This window comes from Cyprinus carpio, chromosome A24 (genome assembly GCF_018340385.1).
Source record: "Cyprinus carpio isolate SPL01 chromosome A24, ASM1834038v1, whole genome shotgun sequence".
Taxonomy (NCBI): Eukaryota; Metazoa; Chordata; class Actinopteri; order Cypriniformes; family Cyprinidae; genus Cyprinus; species Cyprinus carpio.
In genome coordinates this window covers 18,780,670-18,807,442 of record NC_056595.1, presented here as the reverse complement: position 1 = coordinate 18,807,442, position 26,773 = coordinate 18,780,670, and the positions used below count along the sequence as shown (strand labels likewise).

The following is a 26,773-nucleotide window of genomic DNA, read 5'->3' as shown; positions in this document are numbered from 1 at the left end:
CAGAATTCCCACCAGGAGCAGTTTACACAGTCCCACTGAGAGCCCTGCTCCATAAACAGAGAAACTGAAGCCCTCTAAAGCTGATCTGATGGGACCACAGCCATGGCCCTTTGCCCAGGGCAAGCATGTCCACACCGGAGCTCTCTCCCAGGGGCAAAGGCCTTACATCCCTCCTTCCCTTTCTCTATTGCTCTTTCAATTTCTATTCTTTTTTTCATTTTGCTTCTACTTTTCCAAATGAGAGGCACAAAGGAAAGACTGACACAGAGCTGGAGGTCACATGAACAGTATGGTTTAGTGGTTAAAAGATCTGAGCTGGTACATGAAAAGTTGTATGTTTGTTAACATCATTATGACCTTGTTCAAAAACATCTCGAACTGCTCAAATGTGACTAACCCTGTAAGTAAAATTACAGTACTGTAAGTTGCTGTTGATAAGACCATGGAAAAAAAAAAGTAATATAATTTATTGCATTTCATTTGCTCTGCTGGTGTAATGAAGTAATTTTTCATTATACTGTATATCATCTTTACACCATGGGTGTAATACTATAATAATACTTATTATAGTATAAAATTGTAATACTTTATTTAAACAAGGACGCATTGATCAAAAATGACAGACGTTATAAATACATTTATAATGATACAAAAGAAATGCTGTTCTTTTGAACTTTCTATTCGTCAAAGAATCCTAAATAAAAGTACCACAATTTCTACAAAAATATTAAGCAGCAAAAACTGTTTACAACATTGATGATGATGATAATAGAAGCATTATTAATAAATGAGTACCAGTAATTACCGATAATAAAAGATTGTGAGACACTGAAGACTGTAAAGTCATCTTTGCCATCACAGGAATAATTTATATTTTGAAATATATTAAATTATAAAAGTGCTCTTTTAAATTGTAATAATATCTCACAAAATAATAATATTTTACTGTATTTTTTATAAAATAAATGCAGCCTTGGTGAGCATAAGAAAATTTCAAAAACATAAAAGAATCTCTTTTTTATTATTATTATTATTTCAAACCTTAGTGGTAATGCCAAACACTCAAAAAAGACTACTTATCCAAAGGAATTTACGTGGCATTTAAGGTATATTTCATTGGTTGTTAGCGCCTTGGTGTTACTAAAACCATTCTGTACTGTTTGAGCTACAGGAAAGCTAAGTGTAAACTATTAGTGATAAAAAAGGAAACTCATTTACAAAGCACTTAGCAGAAAAAACCTACACTCCTGCTTACATAAGAATTTAAGGAAGCAAAAGCCAGTCGGCTGTGTTGTATGTTCTAAAGTGCTCCTAAAGCTCACGTAGCCTCTATGGGAACCCGTCAGACCTGCATCATTTCCCCTCTGGCTAACCCACTAAGATGTCTGCTGCAATGTGCTGATTTCTCTGACAGGCCCGGAGCGAGATTAGCAGTTGCATTAATACACTCATCTGCTGTTGTTCCAGGTGTGCGTGTAGTCAAAGAATAGCTTTTCTCTTACGTTTTTAATGATCTGTCTGACAGCAGGGGAATCGGGAGCGTACAGGATTTTGCCCATCAAGAAAGGCTTGACTGAACTCCACACAATCCTTGTGACCGGATTGGACTCCAAATCCTTCATGAGGTCATTACAGAACGGAGCTGAAAGACATATGGAGTTATGAGAAACATGAAAACATTCTCTTCTCCGCTTTTCGTCTTCATCAGACGAAGTCTATGTACAGTACAGTACTCACTGGCCGTGTGATCATAGTTGTACTTCCCCTCTCCCCGTGTGCTGTTGATGCCCAAAAAGGCTTTGTAGTTGTTATCCTCGTACCAATTGAAGGAGGTGACCCTGGAAAAGGCCCCTTCTGTGTAGCCGCAGAACAAGCTGGAGGTGGAAGCCATGAGTTGGCTGAATGATGGGGATTCATGGGACTGAAGCATGGGAGAAACCACTTGCAACAGGTTTTGAGCACTAGGGCTTTCAAACAGCTGTTGAGAAAAAAAGATAAGTTTTTAAAGGGATAGTTCACCCAAAAATGAAAATTCTGTCATTAATTACCCTCATGTCATTCCAAACCCATAAACCTTTGTTCATCTTCGGAACACAAATTAAGATATTTGCATGCGTATGATAAGACATTCCTCGTAAACATGTGTCTTTTTTTTCACGAAAAAGAAGAAATTGTTGAATAAAGTTATTTTTGTTTTCTTTGCTTTTCTATAGCTTCATAAAATTATGGTTGAATCACTGATGTCACATGGACTATTTTAATTATGTTCTTACTACCTTGAAAGTGTCAGTTACGTTTCTGTCTATGGAGGGTCAGAAACCGTTCAGATTTCATCAAATATCTTAATTTATGTTCCGAAGATGGACGAAGGTCCTATGTTTTAGTCGCATTTAATTCATGAATGTCATCGCATTAGTTAATAAAAATGATGTTTTATTCCTGTTTTAAAGCACAAGGTCACATTTCACAAAAACGTTAGCACAAAATTTGATACACTGTTCAAAATTTTGATTAAAAGCATTTAGATACTTTCTGGTCGACAAACTTGGATCGTGGAGGACATGTCCATAGTGAATACATTCACTAAAATGACCTTGGGACTATGCATTACATTTACAAAAGGCATTTTGGGGCCCCCAAATTGCAGTTTTGTCCTCAAAATACTTAAACAATATGCAATAAGCAAAACCCTCTGTATGCTCCATTTTGTAATTCAGCATGTCAAAATGCATGTTCTGTTAATGAAATCCATGTCTTCTACATAATGCTGTGTACATATTGTCCTCAAAAGGGTTCCTATTTTCTAAATACACTTTTCAACCACACTTGTGTACACTAAATCAAAGTAATATTGTGCACAAAATAATTTTTGCCAAACAAAATGTACAAAATGTACTAAAATGTAACTGCATTTTCTTATGAAATACTATGTTTTGTGCAATGCAATTCCTTTAGTTCACAAAAAGAGTCTGGTTACACTTGATCCACTTGAGGACTGGTTAAAAGTTGAATTACTCTTTTGATCTGTTTTGCAAAAAGATCTGAAATTGTTTGTGATTCAGTATGATTCATTAGGGCGGTTCACTCACGTACTGAATCATCTGGAGCGGTTTCTCACACTAAAATAGAAACAGGATATTTTATAAGACAAACAAAACGTGAGGTGGATTAGCCTATTTAACTACAATCAATTGTAGAAAACAATACTTGCAAATGTCTTCTATTGTTTGTCAATGACAAAACAGCTCTTTATTGCACATGCAGCATGTGAACAACTCTGTACTGCAGGTAAAGATGATTTATATATATTTATATCCTAAACAATATTTAAAAAAAGAGTATCAAAATATGAGCACACTTTTTTGCTGGAGGGTCTGTGCTCCATTACTGATGAAAGGCTAGAAACACCCCTAAGGAGTATGAATTTCAAATCGATCATGGAGTCAAAGAGCAAACCAAACCTTTTGGCACCAAACTAAAATCCCTGTGGGTGGGAAAATCCATTATCTTCTAAACTAAAACACATTGAAGCCTACAGATACAGGACAGATAATCTAAGCCTCTGGGGTCCATTATACTACACCAGGTGAAGAGAAAGAGAAAACAGGATCTAGAGAATATCTACTGATTCATACAAACACCTTTTTTAAAAAAAATGCATATTTGTTTCCACACAAGTTAATAAAAAGGAGTATTTTTGGAAACAGGAGACTTTAGTTCCTAGAGATTTTCATCACGTAGGTCTCAGCACATCTGGCCCAGCAGCACAAAGAACATGATGGCAAAGGAATTCGAATAATGAATAACTGGAGTCGGGAACCCTCTCAGCCGGGTGACAGACAAAAGACCAGCCACACTGACAGGAAGTCCCGCACTGTAGAGCTGCAGGCACATTTAACCATCAGACATTGATGTCTACTGTCTGTGAGGTGTTTCGTCCCGGGTTCAGCAGGGTATAAAATGCCCACCCCTGTGAACTAACCAAATATGAACCTCAGGTTTATTTACAGTGACAATCTGACTGAGGAGCGGCTGAAATTAGCTTTCCGCAGACACAGGAATGATATCTCCATATCCGTAGTATGCTTGCGTAAAAAGCCAGGCGGAGGAAACCGTGATTTCCTGATTGCTAAAAATACAGCTGAACTTTTGAAGGGCCTCATACGCACCGCTTTCAGCTTCTCAGACACGGCAGGCAGAAGTCGGGCCCAGAAGTGCAGGTCGAGTCCATTGGAGTAGTTATCAAGAACTAGAGGAAGCTGTGAATGAGAAGAGAGAAGGAAAAGAGACATCTATATTAGTCATATTGGTCGATGCCATAGACGGACAGATGTACAGTCCATTCAATACATTAACAGTCCTAATATCATTGCCAGCAAGTTTTTAGGATCTTTTTGTCAACTGGAAATTTTTTGGAAAGACAATTTTTTTATTGTTTTTAATGTTTTGTCAGTCGACAACTAGTTCAAATTTTTAGAAAATTAAGAGTCCTTTTAGTATAATTTAAAAAAATGTCATGCTACGTGTCTTTTTGCTGTGCAATTTTTACTGATTATTATAAAGTAAACGTAAGAGTAACTTTTATATTGTTAGAAATATTTTGAGATGAACACTGGACTGAGCAACTTAGGTTTACTTGATTATCCTTACGTCATTTTTTAGAAAAAATATATTAAAATGTGAATATCAAATATGAGGCTTTTGACATTTCACATGTTGTAACGATCATTTGCAGACTTTTTTTTATTGTGTATAAAGGTTCAATAAATTATTCCATTGAATTTTTTATTTTTTTATATTATTTAATGTCAGGCATTTAGGGTTAAGTAACAAAATGTAAAAAGACTTAAGTTGGAATTTTACAAGCAAGTGAATACAAGCAATAATAAATAAATAGTAATTTAAAAAAAGTGTTACATTTTAGTTACATTTATGTCTAAAATATATGCATAAAATAAATGCAATGTATAAAACTATTAACATTTTAAACTTTGTTTAAATCAATTTAGCAGTTGCTAAGCAAGGTTTGGGAAATGCATGTTACTCATATCCTGTCTTTTGAGATGCAACACTTCCAGAAATACAGTTCCCAGGAGCTGTATCCAAGCTACTTTACTATAGATCAGGATGGACAAGATTCAGGAAATGGCATGTGTGTGTCACAGAAGCAACTTTAAACATCAGACATCCTTCCTATCAGATTCTCAAATGCTAAAGAACTGACTTTTAACATGTTTTATATTGTTCCAGCCATCAGTGTTTGTATATGAGTCAATATATTTAGAGTAGCATGATGCTACTAACACAATGGTTTTGGATTAAAGACCAAATGAATCCACATAAATGTGATCATGTAAATATCTGTTCTGAGGGGGAAGGATAAAGTTTGGTCTTCAGTACAGACTCTCTGTATTATTATTTATTAAAGCTCTCACAGAGTTTAGTCCAGCAGAAGTGTGTAATCTTATTACTGAAATAGGCCAAGTCGCTTCGCTCCACTAACACTGATCGGGTGACTCAGGCTAACGCCCCTCTGTCCTCTCCCCACGCTCATTCTCAAACCATAAACAACCAAGAATGACCAGGAAGGGTGTGTGGGATTTTGTTATTAACTCCCTAAATTTCAGGAGCTTTGATCAAACAGGCAGTACAAAAACAAGCACTTACTGTTGCTATGATAATTCTTCCTGTTTTCAGTTTCATTTACAAGTGACTGAATTTGGAATAATAAAATGAAAATAAAAAGCTTTAATCAATCATCAGTCTTCCCGTTTTCAGTTTCACTTACAAATGACAGAATTTTTAATAATTAAATGTTACTAAAATGCCACAATCAATCATTAATCTTTTTTTTTTTTCATTTTCACTTCCAAATAACTGAATTTGAAATAATAATGAAATGAAACGAAAATTAAATGAAAGAGTAGAAAGAGTTTTTAAAATCAAAAATACATTTTGATGTTTTTTTACGTTTTTGAATATGGGTTTCTAGTATTTTACAATGTTTATAAGCCCAAATACAAGAATTCTTAAGTAAAACATTATTTTTTTATTATAAATGAAGACTAACCCCAATACAAAAGAAAAAATAACTTTAAGATTTAATCTATATTTAATTTAAATGTTAGCGTTTGATAACTTTATTCAGTTTCTGTATATTTCCAACTCGCTGAAGGGTGCAGGTAGCTAAATATGGCATTTATTATTATGAGTTTATGTGAAGATTGTTTGAAGTTTAAGTCTAATAAATGTTCAAATTGATAGCTCTCAGTTATAGCTACTGTAATGTTGAAAGGCTAGTCAATGGTTAAATATAAGGGGGTAAAAACTATTTCCTAGAGACATCAGTAGTACTGGTATCAGTGATACTCACTTTCAGACATAAAAAAGATGCCATTAAACAAATATTTAAATAAAATATAAAAAATACTGTCTTTATGTTGTTTCTACTTTTATTTGAAGATTGAAATTATTGCAATATAGAAGTATTTTTAAAAACTTGATTTGTGATTAATCCCGATTAATTTCAGATTTAATTTGATTAAGTGTATGAGTAGACTGACCAAGCGGAAAAGTTTGAAGAAGTCAAGATTGGCGTAGAATTTGTCCTCAATGATCTGAAGACGCTGCGGGGTGAGAACACACATGGCATTGCACACGGAATACAGGCCCCAACGGCTCGGGAAAATAAGGAAACGCTCAAGAAGAGTCTGACTGCAGGCGATGTCCTTCAGATGGAGATCAGGAACTCCATAAGCAAACTGAGAGAGAGAGTGACAGTGAAAAACAGAAGGAGGAGTTTAGGAGGTGAGGTGAGTTAAAGGGGTCATATGATGCTGTTTAAAAGAACAATATTTTGTGTATTTGGTGTAATGAAATGTGTTTATGCGGTTTAAGGTTAAAAAAACACATTATTTACATCATACTGTACATTATTGTTCCTCCTCTATGCCCCGCCTTCTGAAATGCATAGATTTTTACAAGGCTCATCGCTTTGAAAAGCAAGGTGTGCTGTGATTGGCCAGCTATCCAGGGCATTGTGATTGGCTGAATGCCTCAACCGTGTGACGGAAATGTTACGCCTCTTAACATATTGTGATGCCTTGTCCGGCCGGAGCGACGAGACAAAAACATAAAACCCATTATAAACGTGATATAAACATGATTTATAGTCGTGTCTTCTTATGGAAGGCCAAACAAAGTAGTTTCGCTTTCTCAACGAGACAGCTTCACACATCGCGGCCTTGAGTGAGCAGAGGCCGGAGGCCTAGAGTCAGCCGCGCCCGGTTTGAGTGAGCAGAGGCGGACGGCTTGAGGTGGATTCTACGAAGAAGCGTACCTTGTGATTGTGGCAACCACATGTGACGACCCCAGGCTGGACTCCGCTTCATCCACGGTGAAAGCCGATTCGGCTATCCACGGTGCTAAACAATATCACATTTCAAACTCACAGAGAAACACATACAAAATTTAAAATATCGCAAACAACAAAAAAAAAATACTACAACGAGAATAAAAGGTACGCCTTCTTTCTTTGCGTGAACATCTGGGTGTCGTTATGCAACTCTTCCCACATACTGACATAGAGATGTGGGGGCATGTTAGAACAAGCCGTTTCAGGGGGGCGTGGACGAGTCTCAACTTTTATAAAGAATATCTCTTTGGATTTGAGACTTTAGTCTTTGCAACTTCACAGATCTTTTTTATTCACCAAGAGCTTGAAACACTCCAAAGAGAAAGGAAAATTTGAAATCGCATCATATGACCCCTTTAAACATTCAGCAGTAGTAAAATGTTTCTGGAATATAAAAAATGGACAGTAAAGAGTGATGTATAAAATATCATGCATATACCAAACCTAAAATACCAATAATTTGCTATTAAGCTTTAGCAGTGTTGTTTTAGCAACACTTACACCGACTTGATCCCATGACTGCACTGCAGAAAAAGAGACACCAATGCTATTAGCATCAAGGCTAATATTTCTCCTTATTGAGAAACTATGCTTTAAAACCTAAATGTGTTTCTTTGCCTCAGCAAGGAGATGTGCACTTGGATGAAACATGGATGCAAGCCATGACTCCAAATCAGTGTGCAAAAAACCCAACTGGAAAACCTCCAGCTTTCTTTCTTTCTGGGTTCCTCTATCATTCTCTGTTTCATTGGTAGCTAAGGACTTATCCAACCAGAACATTCCATCTTCCTCGGTATGCCCCTGCTGGCTGACTGGCAGCACCTCTGAGAAAGCCTTCAAAATGCCTTGCTCTCCCTTCCATTTCCATATGAAAGTGACTCGGACCCTGATGTTCTTGTGTTCATACTATCACTTCCTCTAGATGAGCTCCTCTCTTTGACCACAGCGCTGCTCTCAGGATCAAAGCAGACGCAGTCTCGTGCAGACCACCATCCATGCTTTGAATGCACTGAAAAATAAACCCACAAAGAATCTCGGGCTTGGTAACATGAGGGCCAGGTTTGAGTCGTTCTGAGTCCAGGCCAGGTTCAGAGTCATTCTGCCTTGGGTTGGGGGTCTGATTACTCACAGGGCCCTGGGATGACAAATATATACATCACAAAGGGTCCTTACAGAGAGCTGAGAAACCCAAACATGCAATCTGATGCTGAACAAACGGCACTTGAAAACCAGCCAAGATTCTCTCAGTCTCAAACAGAGACATTCAACTCCACCAACAAAGTCTATTTACATGCATAAAAAGCAGATGAATTTTTGTTTCGGCGACAAAATCAATCTGCTTATCATTCACAACTTAATTGGACAATCACAAAAAAGGACACTTCGGGTCAGTGACCTCTCTGAGATCTCAGAGGCATACTGTAAATAGTGCTAATTAAGAACACGGATATTACAATTTTGGGAAATACAGATGAGACAATAATGATTTTCAAATAATTGCTAATAGCCAATACAAAACAGAAATTGAATTTGTTTTTGTCTTAATAAATTACTAAAAAGAAAAAAGAAAATGAAGAGAAATCATATTTCTTTTCCCCCTCAAGAACTGTTATTTTTATTGAAAAACATACAGAATTAGAATCTTAAATCATAAAATAAATTGTTTAATATATTATTAATATAAATTTAATGTATTAACACTCCCAGTTTGTGTCCCAGTTAATAAAAAGTTAAAAAATATCATATTTACAGCAGAAATATCAGAAGTAATATCTTATGCCTTCAAATATTGTATTGGACAATGGGCGCCTTCAAGTTAAAAAGGTTGAGAACCACTGTTAAATGTTGAAAAAGATAATCGTTTTTTAAAATAAGGTGAAATGAACTTGCACAATTAAATATCCAATAAATTAACTAATACTGCTGAATAAATTCTCTCACATTTTAACTAGAAAAAAGGCCCCTTGTTTTTTAGTTAAAATGAAAAAAAAAAAATATAAGTGGACGTAAAAAAAAAAAAAATTCTGATTCTAATAATTTAAACCAGCATAGGTCACCTGTTCAGGGCGGATCTGTGCATGGACCAGCTGATCCACCACAGATTGTGTGAGAGGAACATCTCTGAGCAGGTATGAAGTGAGAGTTTCATCGTCTTTCAAAATGTCCTCCACTTTCACGCCTCGACCTGCAGATGAAGTGAACAAAATGTGTGAACAGGATGCCAGAGTGAAGAATTTCAACAGGATGAAAGAATGCGACACTTCAACACTTAAGAGATGCTCAGCTGGAAGGATTTCAGCAGCATGACAATCCACAATACTAAACAAAAAAATAAAAAACAGACAACATATCTCATACATCAATCACCCACTGAAATCTGAAAAATATATCGCTTTGGCCAATATATCGCTCTTTCTATTCTTGTTTTTGAAAGAAACTGAGAAGAGGGGGTGATAGAGGAGAAAGATTCTGGTGTGAATCAGTGCTAGGAACCTAGAGGAGCCAGAGACTCTTTCACAAGACACAAAAACCAAGTCATAGGCTTTTTTATCAAGGGTAATGGAGCTATAAGCACTTCGAATGCAACCAGCTGCACGTAGGAATGAGCTTAAGACAGGTTCTTCAGCCAGGAGCCAAAAGTTTTCACCATAATGGTCTGGACAATCCTACTTATGCAGTCAATCACCAGAGGACAATCAATCACATTCCACTGATGGCCACAGGTGCTTGTTTTTCTAATGAGGACAGGCCGATTAGAGCTGTCAGCGTAGGAACGTCTGATTCAAACCCAGACAACTTCTATTTGTGTGTCCCGTCAAGTGTGCTTTCTCTAAAAATAATAGTATGGAAAGAGCATAAGCTTCTTAGCATTCCCCATGAAAGGACCTCTTCAAGGCAGATTGAGCATGTGATGTAATCTGAGAGAGTGGTGTAAACAGTGAAGAAACAGCTGGGAAACCGAGGTGACGTGAGGTTTGCTGACCCGCGATCAGTTCGGGATTGGTCCTGAGGGTGTCCATGAAGTTGCTCATGGCCATGAGTTCCCCCCATAACCGTCCCAACTGCAGAAACTCAGGATCTTTGAACAGCAGCTCCTGTGCATCCGCCCAAAACCGAGCCAGTCTGAACAGAGAGGGGTGAATGTGTGTTAGAGCGATGGAGGACCAGTTCATCTACACTGTTTGTACATGAAAATCAACTCACATTGAGTTGTTGTAGTTGGACACCAGGCCTGGAGACTCTCCACGGGTTGGGTGCTGGAAACAGGGGTTGTTGGCATTGCAGAAGATCCCTTGGATCCATGGAAGGATGCCAGTGGAAGGCATGGCTTTGTTTGGGAAGTGACCTGAGGTCGAGAAAACTGGTTATTATTGCCAACAAAAGCGCATATGCATCACAAACATCAGCCAGCATCAGTGGGAGCTGCTGCTCTTTGAATATGACACTGGAAATGTTGTGTATAAAGTATTCCTTTTAAGATGTTGAAAGATATTGAATTTAACAAACATAACAATAAATATTATAAAAAGATATACTATTTTTACTTATATTATTTAACTAAATGTTTATTTAATACAAAAAATTAAAAATGTATCGATATATATATAATAAAACAATAAAATAATTCATAATGTATTTAAAGATAATAAATGATATATAATAAATATTATAAAAATAAATATCATAAAAAATATATACTATTTTTACTTAAGATAAAAATATATTAAAGTATAATATATATTATTAAAATTTTCGAATAAAATGTAAAATTTAATTTAAAAGTTTTTTTTTTTAAATCATCTTCAGGCATCCATACATTCATGTTGGCGGTAAAGGGGGTTCGCTCTTCTGAGCCAAACCAGTCCAATGAATAGCACCACAGGCCACATAATCTCCATAAAGAGCCGCGCCTGGCATGAAATTAAGATGACAGTACAAACAAAACGGTAAACTTAGGTACACTCGCTCTTATTTTTTTGCTGAATATACCAAACCAGTCCACATGAATTTGCACCATTCCACATAATGATCCATAAAGAGTGTGTTTTTGTTCCGCTGCCTGGCATGAAAATTCTGTCAAGAAAACAAATTGACAAATCCTTTTTTGTTAATACAATTTAAAGCAAACAGACAAATCCTTTTTTGTTAATTCAGTTTTATGCAAAAGTTTGGGCACCCCTGATAATTTGCATAATTTCCATTTATAATCTGCTGGACTTTCTAAGCAGTAACTTACTTTGGATATAATTTATACCTTTTGGAAACAGTAGCATTTCAGTTATGAAATAACATTTACTAAATCAACAGAAACAATGCATTGTGAGTCATAAAAAATCAGACAGCTGCAAAAACTTGGTCACCCCAATGGAATAATGACATCAACATTTAGTAGAGCAACCTTTTGCTGAAATACCAGCCTGTGAGTTTCGATAATGCTCATTCTACATTGTATCTGTGTCTTTGCATGAATGATTTGGAACAATGTTTTGGGTCACTGTCCTGCTGAAACAAACAACTCCGACGTAACTTTATCCTCTTGACTGATTCTTGAACATTTTTCTAATCTAGACAATCTGCTGATACTGAGTGGAATCCATGCAACCCCTTCACTCTGACAAGGTTTCCAGTACCTGTGCTTGCCACACAGTCCCACAGCAAATTTTAAAGTAGGGAGTGGGAATGCTGCGTTCTTTTTCTGACATGAAAAGTTTCTGTCCACAGCTCATTATTGCAAAATAATTCTGGCTTGTCCAGATGAGTCTTTGCATAACTCGAATGACTCTGTTTGTCGAGCTGCATGGGTCAATATGCAAAGTGTGCTGCACTGTGGAATGATGCACAAATTACACTCTCAGCAGCCAGATGTTCTTGGAGCTCTTTTTAGTCTGACACCATTCAAACCAATACCATCCAAAACATTCTATTCTTTTTTCTTGGCCTATCCACATCTTTCCCTACCACATTTTTCTTTCACAAGGACTGTTCCTGTGGCCTTCCATTTTCGAACTATTTTTCTGACTGTGGAGACAGAGACTTTAAACCTTCGTGCTAGCTTTTTGTATCCTTCTCCTAATTCATATAGAAGATTTATCCTAGTTTTTAAGTCATTAGGGAGTTCTTTTGAGGTTCCTATGTTGCTACTATCCCAAAGAGATGCACAACTAGCAATCAGCTACTGTACCTTAAATATCCATTTTTTCATGATTGGTTGCACCTGTGTTTGCAGTTTTAATGTCCAATGAGTCAATCAAATAAATTTTGTGTTCAATCAGCATTAAGTGACTACAAGCATTCAAATCCACACAACTGAGAGAGTGCGCAAACTTTTGCCCAGACTATTTTTTACTTTCTATTTTATTTCACACACCTCAATACTGCTACACTATCCATTATCACATTATCCAGCTTTCTCTAAAAAACTAAATGGCATGTCACTACAATCTTTTCTTAGAAAGAAAGATCTCATTATTATGCAGCCTAAGAGGGGTGCCCAAACTTTTGCATAAAATGGTATGGTACTGTACAAAACCCTTGAGCTGTATCAAGCCAGTCACATGAAGCTGTTTAAGTCCTAGAACAAAATCTCAACCCAAATTCATTGTATCACATGACTGGAATTTACTTTTACTCAGGAAAATGTAGTAATTTTTCCAGATGCCCTATGCATATAGTGAGAAAGTAAGCTGAACTTTTCACCTTCTGCCTCTTGCGGACAGTCCAGTTTTTCCAGAGGAGCAGCCGCACCTGGCTGTTGGTTCCCATGACTGCTGCCCTTCACCCCCACAGGGGGTCTTGTACAGGTGCCCTACCTGAACAACCATGACAACCACAAATAAGACACTCCATGGACATTTCATCTCCATCAAACATTTCAACACGGTTGTATATCTGATTATTTTAAGAAATGTACGAGTCAAATGCACCAGTGGTCTAATCCCAGCCTAAGACTCCACATAAGACCTCATGCAAGACTGCATACATACCATTCCGAAACAGTTTTACAGAAAATAGTGCCTCACAAACCCCCAGTAAGCAACAAGGCAAATAAAAACCTTTTGGTTTCTGATGTAGGATGAGGTAGCAAACAAATCAGTTTCTGATTTCTATTCCTCAGAAAGGTGCAAAATAAACTAAAACTAAAGACAGTCTAAAAGACAGAGCTAAACGTGTATCTGGACGGATCATAAGACCAATCATGAGACATTATGAGAGGAGAAATTAATTGTGTGGGCTGTCAATATGGTTCAGCATGTTAGAGACAAACACAGTGCTCTTACGTAATAGGCCTGAAAGCTTCTTTATGTAACACCCAATCACCATTCATTCGGAAACGGCTAAAAGACACATGTAAAACATAATTAAACAGAAAGAACTCACCTCAGGAGAAGAATGCTCCTTTACGCTTACATCTGCTGAAGCTCTTACTCAACTGACTGTAGGTTTGTTGCAGACACAAAGCAGCTTTCTAATCTGATTGAATTAAGCTCCTTTGACCAGTGAAAGAGCCAGTGCTCTGAGCCCAATCCATGCTTCTCTGAACCTGTGACCTAACTAACAGCCAATTGTTGGCGAATATGAACTCTTATAAATTCAATCTCATTTACTAGTGGTGAATATACTATATATATATATATATATATATATATATATATATATATATATATATATATATATATATATATATATATATATATTAGAGACAAGTTGTCACAAGTAACTGTAAATTAACATGAAAACCTACCAAAAAACTTTTAGATATTTACACTGTCATTGTCCAGGAAAAAAAGATACCATTCATTAAATACAGATTTTCTTTTGTGACAACATGCCCCAATGGCCAACACACAAATAATATTTTAGGTGATTCAAACTCTCAAAACACTGCAGTGTGCATTTTGCCATATTTAGTATAAGCATTTAAAAAAAATTGTTATGTAGCACAATCTGAGAAGCAAATCAGAACAAGTTCAAGTAAAAACATAAAATCAAACATTACGTCAGCAGTGATTTTAATAAGTTACAAGTGTGTATTCTCACATGTACCTGTTTTTACACTTGAAGGAAGGTAAGACATTTTGAAAATGCTGTTAAAGGAATCTGTTTATATCATCACATGGGTGCCATTAACAAAAGACACTGATTGAGTCTTAAACTGGAATTAAATTGGGTTTAGACCAGCTAATTTGTGTTGGACAACCAGTCAGTAGACTCTCATAAATGAAGGCACTTGCTTTGGCTTGACTTGCTTGTTTTGGGTATATTGACATTTCAGTTGTTGTTGATATGGACCATTAAAAATAATAATAAAAAGAAAAAGAAAATAAAAAACTTTAGGGAAACTGTTACAATACTAAACGATCACTTAATATATGTGGGCCAAACTGCATTTATGAAAACTCTCTATTAACAGACTAAAAAACAACAATATGAACATTTTTGTATAAAAAAAGAAACAAGGCAAAAATAAAAAATACATTTGTACATCTGTCTGTTGTTCTTGAATAACAAAATGAACACTGCATTAGTTCAACAATTCAGTAACGAAATGCATGGTTCCAAAATCTAATAAGTGCATCTCATGATTATAATAAAGTGACAATACTCAACTGTAACAGCTTGGTCAATTTGGTTTTGGTGTAAAACATAAAAATACAGAAATACAAAGAATATATATATATATATATATATATATATATATATATATATATATATATATATATATATATATATATATATATATATGTTTTTTTTTTCTTTTGAATTTTTTTTTTTTTTTTTATTGAAATTGCACAGTGACAGTGACATTCTGGAGGTACAATGTAAAAATGGGTTGTTTTGACCTTGGTGCATAAGTGATGTGATAAAGTAAAAAAAACATTAAGTGCATACTGTGTAAATTCATGTCCAAGGGTTTTGTTTGATTATTACACACAGCAGATGCAGAATATATTAATATATCACGTCCTTGGATCTCATCACAGTTATGGAAACATATTTCCACTTATAAAAAATGGGGCCGTTGCTAAAATTCATGGGTCCGAGACAAAACAAGCAGGCCCCCTGGACCCACTGAGCATCCCCTCATCCCAGGATGACATTCCCAGTTCCCCATTCACCAAAAGCTCCAGAATTGTACGTGCTCAGCTCTCAAACAAAATGAGCCTCCCTGTGTTCGAGATCCTGTATTCGGCGTGATCTGAGTCTCTGGTATACAGGTTTGGTCTCGTTTTGTCCGAGCTCCTCCAAACTGGAGCTGGGAGACTGGGGGAGCGGAAGTGGGTCCGCATTGTGGGCATCCGGCTCTGGTGATGGTTCTGGGTCCAAATCTGGCTCAGGCTCATCAACTGAGACTTCTACCCCAAACCCTTCCTCCTCCTCCTCCTCCTCCTCATCGTCATCCTCCTCTTCTTCCTCAGTGCTGTTTGCAGTTGCTCTAATAGTCTTAAGCTCAACCTCTGTTAATGATTTGGTTCGGCTACCTGGAGGTTTGTAGAATGTTCCAGGAGGAGGTTGCAGAGTTCTGGGAGGCCTGAAGGCTGTGGGAACGGGGCAGTACTCGTTAACGTTTCCTTCCCTACATAAAGTCCGTCCAGGCATCACAGCAATGGTGTAGGGTCTGTTATCAAGAACAGTGTTGGGGGTTTTGGTGTGTTCTGAGAAAGACGAAGATGTAAGAGAAGTAGTATGAACGCTGGCATCATTGGTCTCAGAATCAGAAGGACAGTTGGTTGTAATCATGAAGGTCTTAGGAGTTATGTCATGATGCTTATATTGCTTGTCCCAAGTCCGCCTTAGTGTCTGCGTATCGATGTAAGATTTCCTGTAATGTTTTCCCGGTCTGGACTTCGGCTTCTCCTCTTCGGACACCTCCTCGATGACAGGATCTCGACCTTGGTTGTCATCCTGCTCCACAACGTTCTTTACGTTGCATTCGTCCACCTTGGCGAGGTTGAGGAGCCGCTCGGCTGGCATGCTGATCGGTCGAGAGGTCAGCTTGGGTCTCGGAGGCCGAAGTTGAACTCTGGTGACGTGGTTACGGCGACTAAGACCAGGTGAGTTTCGCATTTCAGGAACGCTTGAAGATAGGAGCTTGTTGATGTCCACTGTATCATCAACTGCATGTAAAGACAGACAAAGAGAAGAGTTGAAATTTGGTTGTTTGATAATCACTCTATGGGTTTTTTAGCCAAATAAAACAATACTGACCTGCAGCGAAGTCTTTGTCAGACCTTATCTTACCCTCTTTCACCTCTTCCATCAGGTGCGTAGAAGGTATTACGGAGGAATGTCTTTTATACGCCTTAGCCTTTGGCTGCTTTGAGACAATGAAACAAAGACAGAAGTATGAATTACTGTATTTAAGGTATTTTCATTTGGTAGACTTCCAAGATTTGGTTTGATCTTTTCTGCTGGGAAAAAAAAACAGTTGGTAGACTTGGTTTTCATCAGGTATGGTGGACAGGACTGGACCATCTTGGACCACAAAGAACCCGACTGTTACTGGTCAAAGGTGATCCTAACCAATCCCAACTAGCTTGATAAAGATGGTCCAACCAGCTATTAGTCCAGATAAACAACCATCTTAACCAGGTAATGACAAGGTTGGACCAGTCTGAAACCTATCAAAATATTAGAATCTGGTTTGAAGAACTTTCCAATAGGAAAGCAAGTTATTATATATATATATATATATATATATATATATATATATATATATATATATATATATATATATATATATATATATATATATATATTTTCACCAATTATAATCATAAGCATCAAAAACCGCCTCACCTCCTTAATGTCGACCAGGGACTTTGAATGTCGGCTAAGCTGTCGCTCCTTCTCCTGTGGGGTGAAGCGTGATTTGTTGGGGAGTGGAGAGCTCTCTGCTACAGGGGAGGAAGGTGGAAGAGGACTCAGAGGAGTATCGAAGATCATCTCATAATGGCGGATCAAAAGCTCCACGATCAGGGCCTGGTAGGGGTAGTCCACCAGAGAGGACAGGGAGACCTCTGCATCGGCCTGTCGGGGCTTGATCAGTGTGGGCCCAAAGATGATGCCCAGATTACTGGCAGTCATCTTGTTCTCATCTGCCCTTTCTGTTACCCTGTTAAAAAGAAACATGTGTTTACAAACTGTGTTTTCAGATGCTGTTAGCACTGATATTCTTGTTAAAACACCCACTTAGTAGTCAGTTAAGTCGGGTTCTTATTTGCATGAAATGGACAAATAACACGACTTCCATAATTGTGCATGTTTGTGTCTGTGTGAGAGTCAGACACCTGTGCAAGTGCTGAATAAGGAACTGCAGAGTTTTGTAATGGGCTGAAGGAAGCTGACGCAGCAGGTCTTTGATCTTGAAGAGGACCCGCTTGAGCTCTACGCTGATCTGCGAGCTGTCAGGGGTGGGATTTCCTCTTGATGCCTCTACCTCGTCAACAATGATACTCTGACTCTCTTTGGCCAATCCGATGAAGTCGTTATAAAATCGGAAAAGAATCAGGGGCTCTGGGAGCTGAAGGGTATAAAATTATCATTTTTATTATTTAAAAAAAGTATGCAATCATTTTGATTTTTTTTTTTTTTTAGAAATAAGCAATTAAATAACATCTAATTTTAACATTTTTAAAAATGTTTCTTAAATAATAACATTTAGTAACTGCTAATAATAAATGTAGAAGCATTAAATCGTATTCTTAAAGTTAAGTTTGAGAGACACCTGTCGTAGGTAGAGTTTGAGGACGTTGCTGATATCGTGAGGGTAGAGATCCGAAAGCTCAACCAGGTCTTTGCCGTTCTCGAAGGCCTGACAAAGCTTCTCCACCCGAGATTTGGCACCGTTAACACGGTAAATTCCTTTTTTAAAAAAGAAAAAAACATCTCCTTTCAGTCTTGCTCAGCATTTACAATTCATATCCTCCAGGAAACACATAAGACATAAAGAGGAAGTACACACCTTGATGTTCAGAGCCCTGTTTTCGATCTCTGAAGTGCATTTTTTGATGATGAAGGGGATTCCATCAGGACTGTTCTTGGCTGCCTGAGCAAAGTCAATAGCAAACAGATGCAGTTTTCCCTGTAGCTTTTTGTGCCCACACTGGATGGCAAGAGTCTCCAAACACTTCTTATGACAAGCAAGAGAACACTGAAAATAACATGGCCAAAGATAAGATTACATAAGTAAATCCCCATACATTATTCTTCACCTTAAAGTCATGAAATGGCATTTGCAACATAAAAACATAAAACATTATCTTACAAATAATAATGTATTTGTGTGTGAAATGACATGTGTGCATGTAAGAACTCACTTCCTCGCATTCAGCACCGTGAAATACCACAAGACTATCACACTCCCTGCACTTTGATGGTGCACGGAGCTTCCTCAGCTTGTGCGTCTGTGCCGCTCTAGACATCTGTGTGTTGCGGAAGGGTCCAGGAGAGCTGGCTGCCTCCGTTATCATTTCACTCAGACCTAAAAAACAATGTTTACAGTTTTATTTTTGTTCTACTCATTTCCAGAAAACTCTGGAAAATTAAAAATGTTTCCAGCAACAATTCTAGCGGACTGTCAACATGCATGGACGACATTCTGTGCATTCTGTACGATATGTATGCAATGTCAAACAGCCCGAGAGCATGTTTGTGTTATTCAGTGTACAAAAGCTCACCATTATCTGAAGGAGATGGCGGTTCTCTCTCATCCAGATCATCTGCTGAAGACATGGTGCCTGTAGATGGGGTTCTGGGAAGCCTTCTCTTAAAATCACCTGTAAAAAGGGATTTGTTTCAATACTTTATTTATTTTTTACAATTATTACAAATTGATTATTGATTAAAAAGCAGCTATTCTTTTTAAAAAAAAATATACAGATGATTACTATTTAAAAGTTTGGGGTTGGTAAGATTTTTAAATATTTTTTAAACAAGTCACCAAAACTGCATATACTTGACCAAAAAACCGGAAAAAACAATAACACTGTGAAATCTTATTAAAATTTAAAATAACTTCATTCTATGTTAACATATTTGAAAAATGTTGAAATTATCAATGTTGAAAACATTTTTGTGGAACCTGTGATGAATTTTTTTTCAGGATTCTTTGATGAACAGAAATATCAAAAGTGTAACATAGAAATAACATTATAAATGTCTTTACTGTCACTTTTGATCAATTTAATGCATCCTTGCTGAATAAAATTATTAATTTCTTTAAAAAAAAACTTACTGACTTGCTTTTGAATGGTAATGTTTTTGAGAGTAAACATGAAGAGAATGTTACTGTAAGCACTTGAAAACTTTCTGGGTAATTATGCTCCAGAAAGCATGACTGGCTGGTTTATTATAACTATGTTACACACTTGTGACACAAGAACTATTGATCATGTGTGTTTTTTGCCTCAAGCAAAAAGAGATTTATAAAAGTAAGAGTGAGTGTTGCTGCACCTGGGCTTGCCGTAGGGGAGTCCATAGAGCGAGATTCACTGCTTCCTCCAGCGCTCTCAGAGTCACTGCACATGCCTCCACCCTGACTGCTGGACCTCCAGACCCGGAACGGACCCTGGATCCTCAGAGCTATCAAACACGACATAACATTCAGAAACTTTTATATACAAGTTCTACTTTAATGTATACTGTATGTTCATCCATCCTTGAGTTATACTATATAACATGGTACATAGTGTAAGTCAGAAACAAATAATAATTATTGAATAAGTATTGATACCCAGCCCTAAGAATAAATAGGATGATAAGTGGATTTAGGAAATAGGAAATGAGAGTCAAGAAGATCGCCGCAGATGATCAGTTGAGTGCTGCATGTGCATCTGTTGCCCACTTCCTCTGCCCTTTTTTCCTTCATACTCTCGTAAACCTTAATGAGAAGTCTTAAAACACTAATGTGTCCAATTGATCTCTGCTAAAAGCAGGTCTGACAGGCGTATCTCGGAGCGGAGGTTTTATCTGTCATCAGTGAAAAAGAACAAACTTTTTCATGAAAGAGATAAACGAGGGCGCATCCTGAGGGACTGATTCACTTTTAGCATTCCAGAGGAGTCAGCCAAACCCCTCAGTGATGTACATGCTGTGGTTTTAAAGAAAATCTGTTCAAAAGTAAAGAGGTTTTTTTGATGCGCTACCAAAAGTGAGGTATCTGTACTGTACTGCTGTTTGAGCGTCCGTCTGTCATCTTTCCGGTGCGTGCTTGGACGTGACTCTCCACCTCATCTGCGCTCAGGAAGTCTCCAGGTGTGAGAGACACCTGGGACAAGTGAACTTGGGTTGAGTGACCGCTATTTATCACTCGTTTTGAGAGGGGCAACCTGCATGAACATAAAAGGGTATTTCAGAAAACCCGTTAGTAACAGATTTGACAGCACTATATTATTTTTATATTTTAATAGAATTATGAGAAAGAACATAGTTGGCCATTAAAACACCTCATTAATGCTGGTATGCTTAAATGTATTAAAAATAAGGTAACACTTTAGATTAGGGAACACATTCACTATTAAATAATAGTTTTCCCTCAATAAAATCCTAATTACTGCTTACTTTCAATAATAATCAGCCAATATGTTAGTAATATGCATGCAAACTAGTTAATAGTGAATGTGTTCCTAGAGGGTTGCCATAAACATGCATTTCTTCCACAAAATATTTATATTAATCAGAGATAATTTAGTGTTATTTTAGCGCTGTCAACGATTAATCACATCCAAAATAAAAGTTTGTGTTTACATAACATATTTGTGTAATGTGTATTTTTATATGTATATATAAATATACACACATACATATATATATATATATATATATATATATATATAGATGTACACAGTACACACACATATATATTAGAATTTATTAATATTTTCAATTACCTGATTAACAGATTTGACAGCACTATATTATTTTTATATTTTAATAGAATTTATTAATATTTTCAATTACCTTTTATTTTTATATTTTCAGTTTTCATTTTAATTTTAGCCTAAGTTTTCTGTTATATGCTTTTGTATTTCTATATGCTTTTTATATGTTATTTTTTTTAATTCTTTTAATAATTTTTAGGTTTAGCTTTTTCATCTAATATTTATATTTTATTGGTTTCAGCTTTATTTGAATTAACAAAATTATTAATAGTTTTAGTTAACAATAACAACACAGGTTTTAATATTAATATTTAATATATTAAATACTTCATACTATTTAATAAAATTATATCTCATATTATAATGTATGTAATGGAATGATTTCATTAGTTTTAGTTAACAAAAACAACATTGATATATATATATATATACATTTTCTTTAGAAGTTTGTGTTTCTATGATGCAATGCAAAAATATTACCAGTCAGATGTTAGAACAACATTCAAGATGTTTTTGCAAGATGTACTGATTATGAGATGTCTGTATACAAATTACATTTTTCCACAGGTATCTCAACTAATGTTTGCTCACTGGGTCGCTTTTTATAGACATTTATCAGTTGTGTGTGTGTTTAAGAGAGAGACTGATGAAATTCAGTTTTCACCACCTTCCAGGCATTTTCAGTAAAACCTCTTAACAGTTCAAAACAAAAGGCCATCGACTAAATCACTCACCAAACCACTAATAAAAAGGAACCTTGTATTAGAACGTGGGTGTTTTGACTGGACTGCTTTTGAGTTTCGTTTTAGGAATAAGAGGTGTGTGTCCAGAGAGGCTGCTCTGAAACATGGTCCCCAACACAACATGGATTTGTGTGCCAGAATGAGTGTGTGTGGACATGAGAACTAGAAACATTCCTCCCTTCACTTCTGTCCCGTTCCCTGTATCCCTCTCTGCCCTGAACACAGCCATTTCCTCAGGAAGACCTGAGGGGTGACCACACAATTGTGTGACATTCTCACCAACACAATTCATTTTCTCTCTCTTTCTCCATCACTCAGTGACTTAAAAGTCAAAGATCTGGAAAAAAAACAAGCAGGCTGTTGCCAGTTTTGTGAAGCAGAACTTGGCATAGTGATTCCAAAACATAGATTTTCCAGGATACTCATCTTGGTGGGAATGTTCTGAGCTGGGAAAAAGTTCAAAAAGTGATATAAACCTACCCAGTGTTCTGGGTCCCACAGATGTCAAAGGAGAACGATTCCACCCTGGTCCTGTCAGAGGGAAGACTCTTCACAAATTCAGTGTAACACAGACCCGGTTCATACAGTTTAGCGTTCTCGCATAGCGACTGGAAATTCACAGGCAGGGAAACCACCTGCACCTGCTGCATCTGAAACCAGTTGACGGTCACCTGCAAACAAGAAAAATTAATTATTATTACCAAACGAGGCCTCTGACACAAACACCTCTTTCTAATTGTGCACAATTTTTAGCTTTGATTACTTTTGTTTCACTGCTGAAGTGTGTGAAAAGGAAAAATCACTTCATCAGAAACAAATGCAGTATATTGCAAAATCAACATTCAGGATGTTTTTATGATGTTTATGATCCAAACTGTATGAAAACATATAAAATAGAATAAAACATACAAAGATTCAGTGTTGTCATTAAATATAACTGTTAAATAAAAAAAAAAAACAATATAAAACTCAAAACTTAAACTTAGAAATGCTACCTTGACAACTAACCAAAATAAAAAGAAAAATCAATTTAATTAAAACATTTAAGTTGAAGTACTAAATTACTTATACTGAAATAAAAATAAATAAAAGCTATATAATAGAAATATCAAAAAATAATCATTTAAAAAGTGACAAAAGCACATAAAACATAAAAGTAAAACATAAAAATTAAAATGATAACTGTCAATTCAAAATATGAATAAACACTAATAGTATATAAATAATACATATGAAAAAGTAAAACCAAACAACTGTCATTCAACACAAAAAATTTAATAAACAGTTCAAAAGATATGTGATTTATCACTTGACCACTATGTCATTCCTAGTTAATACATTGTGAAATATAATCTGTTGCCTGAGGTCACTTTGTTAAAGTGAGGCCAACCAATTACACCGCCACAAGGAGCCCATGTCTGCCTGTTTTGTCTGAATGACCAGTAATAAGTTAGATTATATCTAACTGTGTGTTTGTGTGTACATTATTACTCACTGCTTTCAGGGTCAGGTCGCACTGAAACACAAGCTCTCGAATCTGAGTGAGAATTTCGCTCTTGGTGTTGGCCAGGTCCACTCTCTTCACCCCGACATCTGTGATGCACTGCTTATAATGCTCTTGGGCTTCCTCTGCCTAGAAAATACATTTATATTTAGAACAGGATACTTCCTTTTTCTCTCATTTCTGGATCATATTTGTATTATAAAACAACAGATTATTAGCAGCACAGTTTGGGAAACTACATTTGAAACTAGTTTGTTAAGCCACAAGAGACCTTAGAATATAGTATAGTATAGTATAGAAAAAATAGTAGCTAAATTAAATACATATAAATAATTTGGTCACAATCATCAAGTCTTGAATAAAGCAACGGTTGTGTTAAGGAATGTGGTGTGTGTTGCATTCGTGTCTGACCTTCTGCAGAGCCTCCTCCTCCAGTTTGCGTCTCTTTTCCAGCAGTTTTCCTCCAGCCATTCCGATCTGTTCCTCCTCCACTCGACTGGTGGAGCAACGGGCTTTCTCATACTCTTCCTGCCTCTGTGTCTGCAGGAGCCGGGCCTTCTTCAGTGCACTGTCTGCTTCGTGCTGGAAATATACAATACAAAAACATCCACATGATTATCAAAAAAAAAAATAATCTAAAAAAAAAAACAAAACAAAATGAAATATCCATTACTTGAATTAAAACAAAATATAAAAAAAAAAACACACACAACTTAATCTTAATTAAAACAAAATATGAAAAAAAAAAAAAACACACAACTTAGTTTATTTCAGCTAGTTGCCAAAGCAACATTTCTCCGTTTTAATACAATGTTCTCACACACAACTTAATCTGACAAAATGACATCATTATTCATGTGGCACAGCTGAAAATGACATCATTATTCATGTGGCACAGATGATTGGTTCTTTTTGTATCAGCAGCCAATGAGCTTGCTCCTCAAACATTCAAATACTCGGCTAGTGCTCGCCTTGGCAGTTGCAGTGCACTTCAGAAGCCCTCCACCTTCCCCAGCTCCACCTGTATAGATCTGCTATGGGGTGATTTCATGTATGTTTTATATTGGGTTGTCTCATATGTTATATGTGCAGCAGCAGTATTTCTTACATGCTCACAGCAGCATGTCAAGGATGTGCTGGCAGTAGAAAGTCTCGGTACTTGCTCTGCAGCAGCAGCAGCATAGCAGATCTATTCTGCCAAGACCAAACACATTGGCATTGCCATTTATATTACCATGCTAATTTCTCCAAGAGTTGTCATGGCACAACTTAATATACTACAATAACCAAAACTAAAACTAAAATAAAAACTATTTAGATATTGTAAAAAATAATAATAATACAAATTACAAAATTACTAAAACTTTTAACTCAAATTAAAAATAAAATGTAAACTACAAAAATCATGAAATCATATCAGAAATAGTTAATAGGGTAAAATCAGATTCCATGTTGACTTTAAAACTACATTACAACTATTTTGTGTTAAAAAAAAAAAAAATACTTGACAAATAAAACAAATGATAAAAAAGCTTCACAAAACTTTCTGCACATATACACATCCATAACACAACAAATGTATATAATTATCAAATCACACAAATAACAAACTCTCTAGAGCAAGTACTGTACATACTCAATGCCCATTCAGAGGAACTAGAAGACAAACAATCGCACTTCAGAGCATAGGTGCACATAAGCACTACCTTACACTTTGTTTGTTCCCTTTTCAGCAATAAGAAGTCATGCTTAGGTGCTAAACGGCCGCTTATAAATACCTCACACAAAGACGCGTCTGTGAACCAGCAGAATGAAGTCTCCGCAATAGAATCTGATGTAATTAGTGCTAACACTGAGCCCCTATTAGATCAGCAGGGGAAGTTGAACAACAAACAGCCTGACAGCTCAGCCAGCTCGGTTTTCAGAAGAGACCTTTTGGTGAGCAACGTATTTCACGAATACTGCTTTTGATAGCTTGAATTAAAATCTACCCACCATTTTCTTCTGCTCTCTCTGCCATTGTTCCTTCACCTCCTTCCTCAGCTTATCTAGCTCATTCTTTCGCGCTTGCAGAGGCTAAAAAGCAAATATGGAAAGCAAATACACTTTTAAAGAAGTAGTACAATTCATATTAATCAGTCACACAATGAATGCTTAAGATTACAATCAAAGCAAGGAATAGTAGTCGCACCTGCATGAATTTGTTGGACTGTAGAGCACCTGTGGTTTGCATGATCAGCTGGCTGTATTCAATATCGTTCTTGAAGGCAGAGATGTAGATATCCCGGAATGGCATGTGCTCCTGAAATAAACCACATCCCATTGAACAAACAGATAAAAAGCTTTGATAGCACCATCATTTATTTAGCAAAGAATGTTTATAGTCTCAGACTGGAAATATGTAGGTTGCATTGTACTTTTATAAAATGCATATGATAGCAGAAATATCAACCTGTTGAGACGCCAGCGCCTTTGCAGATTCAGCCATCTTGGCATAGCTCTTTGCACACTCAATGTCTGGGAATAAAAGTGAAGGATACAATTAAGCTGGAGTCATGGATTGTCAGGGCAATTATACAGTCATTCAACCAACAAAACTATTTAATATTTTAAGTTGTTACACTCAGTAAATTATAAATGGATGTAGCTTTTTTTATTTTAGTAAATACTGTGTAAAATAAATTTAAGCAATTTGTTTCATTTTCTATTACTAAACTGTATTTTGTATACTTTTATACAGGGGTTAGTTTTCATTGGCTGAAACAATCTTTAATGGCTACTTTATTTAACGCGTGTCTTGGTGATTCATTGCTGTCTGGGGCCAATAACATTTAAAAAAAAAAATTAAAACAATAGAAATTAAATTATTCAGCAAGGATGCATTAAACTGACATTAAAGACTTTTATATTGTTACAAAAGATTTTTATATTTTCAAATAAACTTTATTCTTTTGAACTTTCTATAAGACTTTTTTAAAACAACACAAAAAAACAATAAATAATAAAAAATCTTAACTCTAAACTTTTGAATGATAGTGTATGTTGTTTGAATTATATTATCATGACCATTGCATATGTTACATACAGTATAATAGTATATAATCAAAGCTACAGATTGCAAAATTAATAATTTCATGTTCACATTTGTGTTTTAGTTCAGAATATTAACTTAGCGCACTGCTTGCTAAATAGCCTGTTGCAGAGCTTATATCCAACTTATATATTTAGTTTA

The 26,773-nt window shown here is 36.2% G+C and overlaps 1 protein-coding gene and 1 pseudogene across 1 annotated transcript in view; both read right to left on the bottom strand.

Annotated features, from left to right (window-relative positions):
- Positions 1 to 14,014, bottom strand: part of LOC109047566 — a 35,494-nt pseudogene extending 21,480 nt beyond the window's left edge.
- A 393-nt stretch (positions 14,015 to 14,407) lies between these two features.
- The window catches only part of LOC109047567 (rho GTPase-activating protein 29-like), a 38,534-nt gene continuing 26,168 nt past the window's right edge, over positions 14,408 to 26,773 (bottom strand). Inside the window, exons 9-24 of the mRNA XM_042714533.1 lie at positions 25,994 to 26,058; positions 25,733 to 25,843; positions 25,537 to 25,617; positions 23,953 to 24,123; positions 23,533 to 23,670; positions 22,518 to 22,708; positions 20,580 to 20,742; positions 19,868 to 20,024; positions 19,093 to 19,191; positions 18,733 to 18,896; positions 18,378 to 18,566; positions 18,141 to 18,278; positions 17,704 to 17,936; positions 17,213 to 17,528; positions 16,622 to 16,730; positions 14,408 to 16,530 (exon numbers count right to left, since the gene is read on the bottom strand). Of these exons, the coding sequence (XP_042570467.1) occupies positions 15,563 to 16,530; positions 16,622 to 16,730; positions 17,213 to 17,528; positions 17,704 to 17,936; positions 18,141 to 18,278; positions 18,378 to 18,566; positions 18,733 to 18,896; positions 19,093 to 19,191; positions 19,868 to 20,024; positions 20,580 to 20,742; positions 22,518 to 22,708; positions 23,533 to 23,670; positions 23,953 to 24,123; positions 25,537 to 25,617; positions 25,733 to 25,843; positions 25,994 to 26,058 (3,293 nt within the window). The 3' untranslated portion in view covers positions 14,408 to 15,562. The remainder of the gene's footprint in view (positions 16,531 to 16,621; positions 16,731 to 17,212; positions 17,529 to 17,703; positions 17,937 to 18,140; positions 18,279 to 18,377; positions 18,567 to 18,732; positions 18,897 to 19,092; positions 19,192 to 19,867; positions 20,025 to 20,579; positions 20,743 to 22,517; positions 22,709 to 23,532; positions 23,671 to 23,952; positions 24,124 to 25,536; positions 25,618 to 25,732; positions 25,844 to 25,993; positions 26,059 to 26,773) is intronic.